Source organism: Lepidochelys kempii, chromosome 3 (genome assembly GCF_965140285.1).
Source record: "Lepidochelys kempii isolate rLepKem1 chromosome 3, rLepKem1.hap1, whole genome shotgun sequence".
Classification (NCBI taxonomy): domain Eukaryota; kingdom Metazoa; phylum Chordata; order Testudines; family Cheloniidae; genus Lepidochelys; species Lepidochelys kempii.
The window spans coordinates 112387415-112402182 of NC_136382.1; the positions used below are offsets into that span (position 1 = coordinate 112387415).

Here is a 14768-nt window from a genome sequence, read left to right on the forward strand (position 1 = left end):
TTTGTTTTCTAGGCTTTTCAGGAACGTATGCACTTTGTTAATAAGTGCACACAGAAGCCCACAGAGCCCACAGCTGAGCCTGAAAGAGTCAGTGTTGCGCTGGGTCCAGGGGAAGGAGGTATGTGTATAACTTTTCTGCAAAACAAGTTGTCCTACCTAGAAGAATTCTAATTTAAAGTTATTCAGAAAGAGTAATTACATGGCAGGCAGGAGGCTGCAGAAATGAAAATTCTGGGACAGAATTTATCTAGTACAGACTTTTCTGTGATGCATCCTAAATTATGGCCTATGCATGTCTTAGCCTATTTTTTAATACAGACTTGTGATCCTAGGAGATTAAACATCCCATCGTGCATTACTCTTTTGATCAGAACAACCTTTCTCATTAAATGCTGATGGCAAATGGATAACATAGCTCTCATCAAAATTGTTCAGTGCACATTGGGGTTCTAACTAGTAAACGCTACTTTAGTTATTTGTGTACGTTCATTGCAAAAACACATACCCTATTGAACTATGTTTGATGTAGAGGTCATAGCTGTAGAAATATTAAAAATGAATTCAGAAGCTGAAATAGTCACCATGATTCAAGGACATTACTATTTCTTGATGTTCATTTTCTGTTTTAATGTAATGCTTCTGAAAAGGGCCAGACTGACCGTTCTGGAAAGTGACGTACTAGCCACAGAGCATATGCAGCACATACTGTAGCAGCACAAGCTTCTCCACAGACTCTACAAACGTCATCCAACTTTCTGGCAGGGCATATTTCTAGGGGTAGCTCAGTTTCCATTTCCTAACAATCTCTGGACTCTGTGAGAATTCCAACAAGAGTAAAATTGTCCTGGTGGTTTTTTTGTTGCAGCGCCTTGCTGCTAAGAATAGTACTGAGATCAGCCCACCAGAGAGTACACAGTATCAAATACCAACCTGATTGTAACAACATTGGTCTCTGTGAATTTGGGTGGAATTCAAACGTGTGACTAATATGTGCACGAATCAAAAATATGTCCACACCCACTCATTAAACTGTTAACACTAATACATTGCCAAATAGGAAAATAATTCTTAACTGTATATATCAGAACATAAAGCCCAAGAGATTGTCACCTAGCCCACCATGTCTTGTGCTTTATAGGTATACTGCAATAGCTACTTCTTACATTTTAAATGGAGTTAAATCTCGAATTTTTATTTCCTTGTATATTAGGTTGTAGAACAGAGTCCCCATAATTAATAGTTATCCTGCAGCTGCTTTTAGGATGAGTTCCCCTTATCTGGAGAGAGAGACACCTGATGTCTAGACTTCTCCTACAATATATACAAAATGTTGCTGTCTTACTGCTGGCCATTTAGGTTTGTACAAGAGAGGCAATTTTAAATTTAGCAGTGGTTTTCAAACTGAGGTACGTGTACCCCTAGGGTTACGTGAGCTCTCATCATGAGAAAAATCCTGAAATGGCGAACTTATCCCTTACAGACCTTTTTTTTCTGTTTTCATAGGTATATTATAACCCTATTTTAGATGGGGGGTATGTGGTAGACTACATTATTTGGAAAGGGATATGCAGCCTAAAACGTTTGAAAACCATTGTGTTAAGGAATACACAGTAATGAAAAAAATCTGGGCAGCATTTCCAGCAGATTAATTTTCTGAGTAAAATTGTATCATACTCATTCAGTAAATTCGAAATGTTGATCATATGTTTCATTTATCCTGAACCTGCGGATTGCCCCCCTTACTTGACACACATTTATTATTTTTAAAACCACAGCTATATTTCATACATTTAATACAGTTCAACTGTTTTGGGTCTGGAGTGCTCAGAACATGAGTGCAACATGATCATTTGATTAACATGGTCACCAACCATGTACTGAATGCCAAAATTTGAACTAAATTGAGCATTTACGTTCTGATCCAAAGACTCTTGAAGTAAATGGAAGACTTTCTGTTGATTTTGATGGGTTTTGGATCAGTCCCTTAAAGAGTGGCAGTTGGAGAAAGGGGCCTTTGAGAGCATTTTTGTGTGCATTATCTTTGTAAATGTTGTTTTGTTCTGGAGAATAATTATCTGATGAATAGCCCCAAAGGCACTTACAATTCTTCATTTAGCACCCTTGCTAGACCACCATGTAGAAGGCTCCTTCACTACCCATATGCTGCATGCTCAACCCCCCATGCACAGTACCATAGGCCAGCTACCACAAATAAGGTACAGTAGGCCACAGCCAGCTGATACTCTGGGGGAGTGGCTGTCCTGGTAAAGTCCATCTACCATGAAATTTGTGTGGGAGAAGGAAAGGAAGGTGGTATAGTTCTTGTACACAAGGCTATATTAAGGCATAAGCACTGTAGACCTGGGTCTAGGGCTGCAGCTCCTGGAGTCATGGGATGACATCAGGAATTCAGCTTTAATTTTTAAAAAAGTTATTTTTCTAGCCCTCATGCTTGCAAAGAAAAACTTGAAATGTGAATCAAGTGTAACTGATGTAGTATCACTTGCCTGGCTCTGCAGACAGCCTGCGAAATAGCTCTCTGAGACATATGAAGTGGGACATGAACTCTCTGACAGGCAGGAACATCTTAATGGAACATCTTGTTGCTTTCCAGGGCCCTCGTCAACACTACCCCAGCAGAGGACCGTGGGCTAGGAGGAGAAGAAAATCTCCTTTCTGCCGTCCTGTCTTGGCTTTGCTGGGCTAGTGATGGAAGACGCCTCCCCACGCTGCTCTAGTGGGTAATAGCTGAGGCCTTCAGGACAGACAACAGTCCTTTTAAAAACAGAGACTAGTGATCCAGGGAGGGGAAAGTCCCAGTTTGGCCAAAGAGAAGTGATGGTCCCCACCCAACACTAACCCAGGCCAGGGCTCTTGTGTAGGTGGCTTCTCCTTCCCACTCGGGGAAGGGCCACAAGGGGACCAAGATCGGCTTAATCTGGCCATGTTTGTATTTAAGATTAAAAATTCAACAGCTGAAAAAGACGTCAGCAGTAAATGAAAATGTTGTGTTCTCTGCCTGATATAAACAGGAGAGCAAGAACAGTGAAGCTTTCTCAGTAAATTAAACTCTCATCAAACCAAAACAATCTTGGCTCATTTAATCCTATTGTCACAGAATGACATAGTGTTGTGCACAAGTTGTGTAATAAAAAACACAACTGATATCAACCTGAGGGAAAGTTGGAGTTGTAAAGAGATGAAGCATTGAACATGCATAGATTTTAAAATATCCTGTTTAAAATCTTGAGTTTTATTCAAAGTTTTGGAACAGGTACAGAGAAGGGCTACTAGGATGATCCGAGGAATGGAAACCCTGTCTTATGAAAGGAGACTCAAAGAGCTTGGCTTGTTTAGCCTAACCAAAACAAGGCTGAGGGGAGATATGATTGTTCTCTATAAATATATCAGAGGGATAAATACCAGAGAGGGAGAGGAATTATTTAAGATCAGTACCAATGTGGATACAAGAACAAATGGATATAAACTGGCCATCAGGAAGTTTAGACTTGAAATTAGACAAAGGTTTCTAACCATCAGAGGAGTGAAGTTCTAGAACAGCCTTCCAAGGGGAGCAGTGGGGGCAAAAGACATATCTGGCTTCAAGACTAAGCTTGCTAAATTTATGGAGGGGATGATATGATAGGATAGCCTAATTTTGGCAATTAATTTATCTTCAACTATTAGCAGTAGATTTGTCCAATGGTCTCTGATGGGATGTTAGATGGTGTGGGATCTGAGTTACTACAGAGAATTCTTTCCTGGGTGTCTGGCTGGTGAGTCTTGCCCACATGCTCAGGGTTTAGCTGATCGCCATATTTGGGGTTGGGAAGGAATTTTCTTCCAGGGCAGATTGGCAGAGGCCCTGGGGGTTTTTCGCCTTCCTCTGCAGTGTGGGGCACGAGTCACTTGCTGGAGGATTTAAACCCTGAAGTCTTTAAACCACAATTTGAGGACTTCAGTAGCTCAGACATAGGTTAGCGGTTTGTTACAGGAGTGGGTGGGTGAGATTCTGTGGTCTGCGTTGTGCAGGAGGTCAGACTAGATGATCATAATGGTCCCTTCTGACCTTAAGGTCTATGATTCTATGATGAGCAGTTCTGTGAATTCTATTTCCCTCTCCGCCTTAACAGGAACTTAGAGTCAAGTAATTAGAATGGAAAATAGGGAGTTTAGATATGCCAGCTTAGCAATTTAGATTTCAGTAGTGATTTGGGCCTTCAATTTAATTTAATTTTATTTCTTGCTATTTATTAATTGAGTTTGTCATTTTACCCATATACGCAATTTAGGAGGATCATCCAGCAGGGGAGAGCAATTTTTTTTAACAGAATGAATGCACATTTAGCTTTTCATATGAAGCATTTCAAAACTCTTTTTAAAAATTAATTTGAAACAGCTACAGTTATCTGCAAATACTGACACAAAAGCTTCCAGCCTAGGAGTAAAATCTTTTAATGCTCAAGCACTATCTTTCTTGTTGCTGGGGAGAAAATTCCAATAATATCTTTAAAAGCCTCTTGTTGGTTGCTGTATTAAATAAAGGAACCAGATACTTTCATAGAAACAAACTATAGTGAGCACCATTACATCTTGAAATTTACCCGAGTACTTGTAGTCAAATTTGCCACAACTTTTGCAGCATTTCATAGTCAAAGTAAAAGGAATACAGCAAATACCACAGTGTAGGGTTTATACAGTGGTGTGGTTAACATCACCCTGGTGGAAGCCATGACCCCGATGGATAACTACGTGCTGGCCAATAGTCCAGTCTCACCGACATCGAGGACAGGGGCCCCCAGAACCAGGACACCGAACCCTAGCAAGGACCATGCTAGGAGAGGAGGCTGAAGGTGGCTGAGCCAGCTGCCCCCCTTTGGATTGCTCCCACCCAGAGGACATGACCAAGGTGGAGCAGTGAGGGGACCAGGATTGCCAAGGAAAGGGGTATGCCCCACTTGGAGACCCTACGGCCCCAGAAGGGAACCAGCCGCCTCTGACCCCGAAGGGGAGCTGCTTCGAGTGTGCACAGGAAGGGCATGTTAGGCAGGAGTGTTCCTTTATGGATTGTAGCTATGGCCAGGCATGGATGGCAGGCACGAAAGATTGTAAGTGGGGCCCAGCCAAAATGCTGCTTGCAGGTATTGGTCAAAGAGCTGAAGAGATGGGCCTGGTAGTCTCTAGGTTTAGCCAAACCATTGTACGGGCAACCATGATAGAGTCTCCCAATATGCTAGATGCTCCGACTCTACCCTGTGACAAACATGCTGCTGAGGGTAGGAGGTCACATGGAGACTTGCCGAGTCAGCCTGGCAGCCACCCTGACCTACTTGATCCTTTTAGGGCAAGCCTGGAAGTGGATTAGGGAGCTCCTCAAGCACTGGAGCAGGAATCCCCCACAGAAAGCAACCCAGAGCTGAAAATGAGCAGGCTTATGGGTCAAGATATGGCAGAAGACCCTGGAGGAGGGCTCCTCTGGATAGCCAGGGACACCAACTCAGCAGCCTGCTAGCTCTAGGGACAAGGAAGTAAGTCATGATTGGCTTACCAGAAGATGAGGACTTTGTGTGGGAACAACAAGAGGACTAGACACTAAGCCACACCTGGGAGCAGGTGGCCATCTCTGATGGGGAGGAAGGCGAAACTCAATGGGCAAAGCAGTGGCCCCCACTTCGAACTCTGGAACAAGCAGCTTTACTGAGTCATGAGAGACCCCCAAGTCCCCTCCCCCTCCCCCGCAAGTGATGGCTACTGGTACCCAAGAAGTTCTGCTGGAGGTTACCACACTTAGGGAGAGAAAAGACACTGGAGAGGGTGGCCCTTAGAGTCTTCTGGCCAGGCATCCACAAAGAGGTGCATAACTTCAGTGCCTTGTGCCCCAAATGCTAGCTGACAGGGCCCTAAGGGATGCCAAAGACCTCCCTAATCTGCTCCCCATGGCGGGTGTACCCTTCAAATGGGTAGGAATGGATTTTGTGGGCACCCTTCAGAAGAACGAACAAGGCCACCATTATATATTAGTGATAGTAGAATGTGCCATGTAGTACCCTGAAGCCAACCCGCTACACACAACTAATGCACCCACCATAGCGAATGAACTCATGAAGATCAGAATATGAAGGCAAACATTGACAGACAAGGGATCCAACTTCTCGTCTGAACTGATGCAGGAATTGTGCAAACTGCTGAAGATCAAAGCCCTCAGGATTTCTGTCTACCATCTGCCAATAGATGGGCTGGTGGAGCTGTTCAGTGGGAAACTGAAAGCCATGTTGAGCAAATTCATTGACGCAGACCCTTGGCACTGGGACCAGCTGCTACCATCATTGCTATTTGCTGTACCAGAGATCGCACACGCCTCCTTGGGGTTCTCGCCCTTTGATCTTCTGTATAGGAGGCAACCCCAAGGAATTTTGGCCCTCCTTTGGGGAGCATGGGAAGAACAGGAGTCTCTGGTCATGGGCTCAGTGCAGTATGTGCTCCAACTACGAGTACACCTGAAAACACTAGTGGGATTTGCCAAAGAAAACCTGTTGAAGGCCCAACAAACCCAGAAATGTACCTACAACAAGGGGGTACAATGTGAACATTCAAACGAGGAGACAGGGTGGTGGTGTTACTCCTGACATCTGAATCAAAACTATTGGCCCAGTGACGGGGGCCATCTGAAGTAGTAAGAAAGGTAAGACCAATGGACTATAACATCCATCAGCCTGTGAGATGGAAGAACACACAAATGTATCACATCTGATGGCCCTGTATGCCCCAGAACCAGAAGTGGGGCCTCAAGCCATTACATCTCCGGACCAAATCCCTGTGCCAGAGCGGTCAGAGATCGACTGGAGGCAGTAAGCCCAAACACTACAACTGTCTCAGGCCTTCCCCATGGTGTTTTTTGCCCTCCCAGGGAGGACTCCCTTAACCCAACATCACATTGCAATGATGCCCAGACAGAGAATCATCAAGCCCTGCTGAAGATGTGGGAAGCACCCCTGGCTATGCTAAACCTGGGGGTCATCGAGGAATCCCACAGTGAGTGGAGGAATCTTTTTGTGCTAGAGCCAAAATCTGATAGCTCAACAAGATTCTACACAGACTTTAGAAAGATCGATGCTATATCAAGAATCAACATGTATCTGATGCCTCAGGTGGATGAGCTACTACAGAGACTGGGAACTCCGAGTACCATGTTTGATTTGACCAAGGGGTACTGGCAAATCCCCCGGACAAAGGCATCCTGGGAAAAGACAGCCTTCCCTACTCCCTTCAGCCTCTATCAGTTTGTGACCGTGCCCTTTGGCCTGTGTGGAGCAGCCGCCACCTTTTAGTGACTGATAGACAAGGTGCTGCATCCCTGCTGCCATTATGCAGCTGTCTGTATTGATGACATAGCCATCTATAGCTGCAGCTAGGAAGATCACCTACAGCTCATCACTGCGATTATGCAGGCCCTCAAGAAGTCAAATCCTGCCAAATACCACCTGGGACAGAGAGAAGTAACATACCTTGGGTACACTATGGGACAGGACCGGCTACATCCCCGGTGGATAGAGTCCATGTATTGACCCATTGCCTGACCCCATCAACCTAGAAGCAAGTACCACATTTCCTAGACCTTGCTGGCTATTATAGGCTGTGCCTGGCTTCACCATGGTAGCTGCTGCCCTTACTGACCTGGTAAAAAGCACCCGCCGCAGAAAGGTGCAAGGGACAGAGGAAAGTGACAAGGCCTTCAGCACTTTGAAGAAATCGCTAACCCAGATGCCAGTTCTCTTCAACCATAATTTTTCAAAACTGTTTATCCTCCAGATGGACACGTTGGAAGTGGGTCTCTGGGCTGTGTTGACCTAAGAGGTAGAACTACTAATTTCATACAAAATTTCAAATGCTACATAATTTAGAGATGAAACAGAGCTGTAACATTTGGATCAAAAATTCAAACAAACCAGAGTCTGGGGGCACATGAGTCTAAGATTTTAATCTGGTCTGTTATGAAGATGGGGTCAAAAACTGAATTCTGATTTAGGATTCAACTCTCCTTTCCCCCGCAAAGCTCAGAGGACTTTGGACCTGGGGTTTTGCTTTAGGTCTGTCAGCACTTACAGTATCATAGCATTCTCCCGACACCAGACATAATAAAGGTTGAAAAATTGTTTCTGTAATAAGCGCTTAATTTCACATACTCATAACTATCTCACACTTTTGCCTTTGGGGCTGATACTTTGCTCTCGGATCCTTTCGGGAGATGAATAACTTGGAAATGGCTGAAAGTGGCCATAATAGTTTGTGAGCAATATGGGTTTAACTAAGTTTATATATAAAATAGATATTGTGAAGGTTTAAAAATGTTCCTTGACAGATGTACAATACTTTCCATCTTCTAGGATTCTGTAGTGATAACACAAGAAATAGCAGTAGCTAAATGTTAGTTGTTCTCCTGCTCAGCTTGTAATAATGTGTGCTGCTGAGCCAGAAGAAGATAGAACTTTATGAAGAAGGAGAGGAAAATTTTCATGGCAAAACAAAGTAACCAGTTTAATCTATTTTATTGCAGATGCAGTTTCTCCTGTGCCTGAAATAACAGCATCACCAGCAGGCACTGACACAAGCATACAGGCTCTGCAAAAGGAATGGGAACCTCTAGACCTAACCCCCTACATTAGGTAAATTGGAGCAAATGTAATTAAATGCTAAAAAATATGTTAATGCAGTATTTACAGTAAGAATTTACAAATAGAAGAGTTAGAAATGCATTATATTGTTTCCACAACTCTAACTCATCCCTGGGTGCATACAGTATAGACTACAGTACTTTGAATTACTGTATATGGCATTAGCCTTTATATGCCTGTCACAGTAGCTGTAGAAACCACGATCGCATTCTGAGCTCACTTTCATGTTATGAAACTGAAGTAATTCAGCTGAAGTCAATAGTTTTTTCAATAGAGGTATAAGTGATATCAGAATTCAGCTTGATACCTGACTTTTGTGTGTTTAAAATCTATGCCTTATTATAGCTAAGTGCAATTAATTTTCTTTGTATAAAAATAAATAAAACAGGAATTGAACAATAGCACAATGTGTGACATGAGAATTAAATAGGTGGAATCCAGACAATGCACATGCTGGGAAATTTATTTTAATATGTGTTAGTTTCAATGATCAGACATTAAAATAATCATACTTAGTGCACTTCCAGTATGTCAGTGTGTGATGCAAGATTCAAGTACTACATTTAATGCAATGTAATGTAATGATAATGATACATTTAAAGAAATATGTCTAATCACTGGAATAAACACGTTTTACTGCGTGTTAATGTGCAGCTATCTAGATATAGACACACTTAGGCCCCAGTTCACTGAAGCATGTTTTAAGTCCGTTCCTGTTCAGGCCAGCAATTAAGCACATCATTGACTTCAATGGAACTTAAGCACATTGTGACGGGTTGGGTCACAGAGATCCCCTTGGGACTGTCACCTGATGTGCCGAGACTATCTCTGAGCCGTTGTCCCTGCCAGCTTGGGACTTCAGTACCCTGTCTTGTTGAGCCAGACACGCTAGCCTGCTGCAAACACAGACCCAGGTCCAAACCACGTCCACCAAAAGCTGCAGACTTAACTGAAAACAGCTTAAGAAGTGCTCCTGTCTCTAGCACCCAGATACCCAGTTCCCAGTGGGATCCAAACCCCAAATAAATCCATTTTACTCTGTATAAAGTTTATACAGGGTAAACTCAAAAATTGTCTGTCCTCTCTAACACTGATAGAGAGATATGCAGAGCTGTTTACTCCCCCAGGTATTAATTACTTACTCTGGATTAATTAATAAGCAAAAAGTGATTTTATTAAGTATAAAAAGTAGAATTTAAGTGGTTCCAAGTAATAACAGACAGAACAAAGCAAGTCACCAAGTAAAATAAAGCAAAACATGCAAGTCTAAGCCTAATACATTTAAGAAACTGATTACAGATGAAATCTCACCCTGAAAAATGTTCCAATAAGCTTCTTTCAAACACTAGATTCCTTCCTAGTCTGGGCCCAATCCTTTCCCCTGTTACAATCCTTGTTAGTTCCAGCTCAGGTGGTAACTAGGGGATTTCTCATGACTGGAACCTCCTTTGTTCTCTTCAACCCCCTTTTATAGCTTTGGCACAAGGCAGGAATATTTTGTCTCTATGGGTCCCCACCCCTCCTTCCAAATGGAAAAGCACCAGGTTTAAGATGGATTCCAGTACCAGGGAACATGGTCACATATCCTGTGAGACCCCCAAGCCTTCATTCTTCCTGGCCTGACTCACAGGAAGGCTTGCAAGTAAACAGAGCCATCTACGGTCAATTGTCCTGGTTGATGGGAGCCATCAAGATTCTAAACCACCATTAATGGCCCACGCTTTGCATAACTACAATAGGACCTCAGAGTTATATTTTATATTCCTAGTTTCAGATACAAGAATGATACATGCATACAAATGGGATGAACACACTCAGTAGATTATAAGCTTTATAATGATACCTTACAAGAGACCTTTTGCTTGAAGCATATTCCAGTTACATTATATTCACACTCATTAGCATATTTTCATAAAATCATATGAAGTGCAATGTCACACACTTGCTTAAAGATAAGCACATATTGAAGTGCTGTCCTGCATAAGGACAATTTCCTGAATCAGTGCTTTAATTGGGAAGGAAACTGGTATGATACTGAAGAGAATGAAATTAAGACAGCAGACAATTTGACCCAATATCTTGTCACATGCTTGACACTTTCTAGGATTTTATGTTATGTCTTCAATAGTTTATAGCATCTTTATTTCTCAATCAATTTTTATTAACATCATCAAAACGCTTACAGGTACTCACTGAGCACATACCATTTCAAAATTGTGTTGAGTTATTGAAATATGAAAAAGATCTGAAAATGTCCCTGTTTTGTGAGAAACACCTGAATTCCCATCCAATAACTAAAATAGGGATGAGCACAATTTTACCAAAATTTTAAAACAAAGGATCAAGCATGAGAAATTTTGGCCAAAAGAATCATTTTTCCAGTTATGATAATCGGTAAACAATGGGTGAGAATAAAAGTGGCTCCTTAACCATACTTAGAATCATGATATAACATTGAATTGTACAACTAGATATATTGTATACAGGCGATCAGTCATGTAAAAACTGTTCTAATCTGCCTTTGAAGTGAGACAAATAATGTTTGTATTTCCTACAGAAAAACAGTGCCTGAGCCTGTGCTAAGAAATGAGTCTATCATTCAACAGCAGGAGCTGCGTAAAGCAGAAGAAATAAATCATTTTAGGGAGCTTCGGCAGCTGGTTCTGGAACAAAGAGAAAAAGACCAAAATGCTCGCACATTATTGAAGCAAAATATGCTTGAAATGTATGAGCATCTACAAGTAAGTCCATAGATAGGTTTTCTGTGATTTCAGCCACCTATGCACACACACCCATTTGGCCTTCTATAATAAGTACACTTCATTAGAGTAAATGAGCCTGAAATTTCACTTCAGCCATGGTTAAAGCACAAGGTTCCCAGAAAAATAGGAGTGTCACACAACATTGTAGAGGTGATACTCTAGAATACATTTCTTGAGGTACTACATTCTAGGGGCACTACTTTGTAAATAACGTAGCAGGATGGTGCAAAGTGAGAGTAAGCGGAGTGTTTGGTACATACCTGTATGTATGTCCTAGATCTGGCATTTCCAGTTTGGCCTGTTTTTGATGCAGAGCTATGTAGCTTTTTTTCAGTAAGGAGAGGAAACTTAGTACAAAATAAAAAACTGGATTGTCAAAAAAATAATCACTGCTGATGTTTTCAGTTGAATGAGACAATATTGGTATGTTGCAGTCTTCCTGAAATCTGCATAAGGCCAGCTAGCAAGCTATTAGAGTTCTTAAGTCTTGATGAACCACAGCTACAAATAATACACTCAGCAGAAGGTACAACATTAGTGTAGTATGTCAAGGTTGGGATCTATTTAATAGATGAAGTGGGTAAAGATACCTTAACAAAATTGACTTAAGCTTTAAGAGTCAATAAGAGCAATATGATTTTTGACAAGCAAGCCACAGAGACGCATTAATCACCATGAATCAAATGACCCCAGTCCTGATCTTTTAGAGTTGGATTAGAGCCAGTGAAAGTATCCTTCCAATAAGATGGATTGATTTATTGCAGTCACTTTAACTTTCTCCTTCATAAAAGCTCCCATATGCCATACTGAATGATGCACAATACATAAATAGGTATATAAAATAAACTGACGGATTACAGGCCTGCAACGGGTGAAGGGAGCTTGTAGGACTTGGTCCTTAATAAAGCACACACAATGATTTTCAGAATTTACTAGTGTTTTTAGGTGCCTTAATTTTAAGGTGCCCAACTTGGAACATCTTAAAGGGGCTTGATTTTTAGAGGGTTGTTGTTCAGCACTCAAAATCTTCAGTCACTTCTGAACATCTTGGCCACACTAATCAGCACTTAAAGTGTTTTCATCCATAGATCTCAGAGCACAAGGATAGCTAAGTATCATTATTCCTGTTTTACAGATGGGGAATCTGAAGCATGGAGAGGTTAAGGGGGAAAATTTCAAAAGTGAGTTTGGGGCCTACGTCTCATTGAAGGTCAGAGGGACTTGGACGGCTTAGTCACTTTTGAAAATGGGACTTAGCATAAAATTTTCAGGAGTGCCTAAATCTCATTTTCAAAAGTGACAAAGGCTCTTAGGAGCTTGACTTGCAATGATATTTAGGTCCCATAGTCACTTCTGATCGTGTGGATAGTCCTCTATCCACACTAATTGCTTATGGTACTAGAAATGCTTTTAAAAAGAAGATTGTTGTAAACTATTTCCTCTTCTTCATGATGTAAAAGATCACCTGTTTGTAATCACTGAGCAACTCTGTCACAGGACTATAGACAATGCATATGCATTAACAAGTAAGAGAGAAACTAGAAGATCAGGAGCAAGAAACATAAATGTCAGGGTACACAACCTTATTATATATATATGCATGCTCATTTGTTTGGGGGGGGATTTGTTTTTGGATAGGCATCCTTAGATGAAGCACGAGGCAAGGTTCTCAGTGCTCGGGAAGCATACAGAAGTAAGCTACTAGAGGCTGAACTCAAAAAACAAGAAGCACTAGCCACTGAAGAAGCAGCCATTCGAGCAGAGCAAGAGAAGAAAAGTCCAGATGCACAGAAAAAAAAGCAAGGAAAAAGTGCAGGGAAAAAAAAGTAACTGCCTGAAAAGTTAACTCTACCCATTGTTTAGGAAAGAGAATTTATTTTTAATGATGAAAAGAATTATTCAACATTTTTCTAAGTCGATGTTTTGTTACCCAGAAAATGCAGTTTTTTCTCTTTTCCAGGTATTATTCCAAAATCCATCTAGTATTTCTTTCTTTTTAACATGAAAAGTTTGTGGTTTTCATATGATAAATGATAATCACTACCATTACAGTTTATCTGTTTTAACTGAAATAAAATTTTGCACTAAAAATATTCATATTGTATCGGACTTGTTCTCCCAGTACCACGTGTCTGTCCCCCTATTTTTCAATTAAAAAAACCAATCAACAAGAAGGCAATAACTTTGCTGAAAGGATTGGATCAAAAAGAAAAGAGGTATTATTTTTAATAGAGCACAAGGAATCAAGAAAAGTCGCTTACCCTCATGTGGAAATTTCTCTAGCATTCCAAAAGGTTTACAGATGTCCAGTTTCAAGACTGTACCTAGGACCAGTTTCTTCGATGGGCTTATACTCTTGACTTCACCCGGGTCAAACTAAGGATGAATTTGGGTTCTTAGATTCTGTGTCACTGAATTTTGCAGAAACATGAACTCTTTCAGTGGATGATGAGTTGTGTTATGCATACTAATTAAATAGTACTGCGCCATTCTATTTCATATGCAGAATTCAAAATGTTTAGAAAAGACATTCATACTAGACATCTCCAAGCTATTTGGCTACTACAGCTTTTTTTTTCTTCTTCACATCTAGCTCCACCCTCACAAATTCTTTCAAATCCTATGGGTAGCTCCCTAGACTAGCCAACTGTGACCCTCATGTCACACCATTAAAAAGCTAGATTTATGGCTGTATACTAAAAATTGTGAGTTACTGGACCACATTACTCTCTTCCCCTTTTTTTCTTCCTGTCCAGGTCTCATTTCAGTTTTTATGTAGTAGTTTTTATCTTTTGCAGGAGGCAGTGAGGCGGGGGCATTTCATGTTGAGGTCACTGCTCAGTGTAATTCAGGTCCCATGGCGCAGTGGCTGATGGGCTTTCATCCAAGGGTTCTCAGGACAAATTATTTGTTGGCCTCAGAGTGCAGCCACCAACTCTTGCTGGTGGCTGCTCTCACGCTTTTCCCTAAAATATTTAATTAACTTTAGGAAAAACAAATAAAAAGGCCCATACACACATCCAAATCATGTAGTGTATTTGTTGCTAGCTACTAAGTCTGTTGTGAAAAGTGATTTTAACAAACATACATGTATCACTTTTCATAGCAGACTTACTCAGCCCCCACAAGCCTGGGGACAAATTAAGCCCTGGATGGGGGATTGGGGGGTGGGCAGCAGGGGCCAGGGGCAATGAGGGTCGGCGGCCAGGGGAGGCAGCAGGGGGCTGGAGCCTGAACCCCCACATCTGAGGGATGGAGCCCAAAGTCATGTAGCTGGAATCGTAGAATCATAGAATATCAGGGTTGGAAGAGACCCCAGAAGGTCATCTAGTCC

General features: G+C 41.6%; 1 protein-coding gene across 3 annotated transcripts in view; it reads left to right on the forward strand.

The window, feature by feature from the left end:
* Positions 1-13481, forward strand: part of ADGB (androglobin) — a 224461-nt gene extending 210980 nt beyond the window's left edge. For all 3 annotated transcript variants that reach the window (XM_073337563.2, XM_073337564.2, XM_073337565.2), the window contains 4 exons: positions 13-118; positions 8555-8663; positions 11230-11413; positions 13073-13481. In XM_073337563.2, the coding sequence (XP_073193664.2) occupies positions 13-118; positions 8555-8663; positions 11230-11413; positions 13073-13264 (591 nt within the window). In that variant the 3' untranslated portion in view covers positions 13265-13481. The remainder of the gene's footprint in view (positions 1-12; positions 119-8554; positions 8664-11229; positions 11414-13072) is intronic.
* Positions 13482-14768: the final 1287 nt, after the last annotated feature.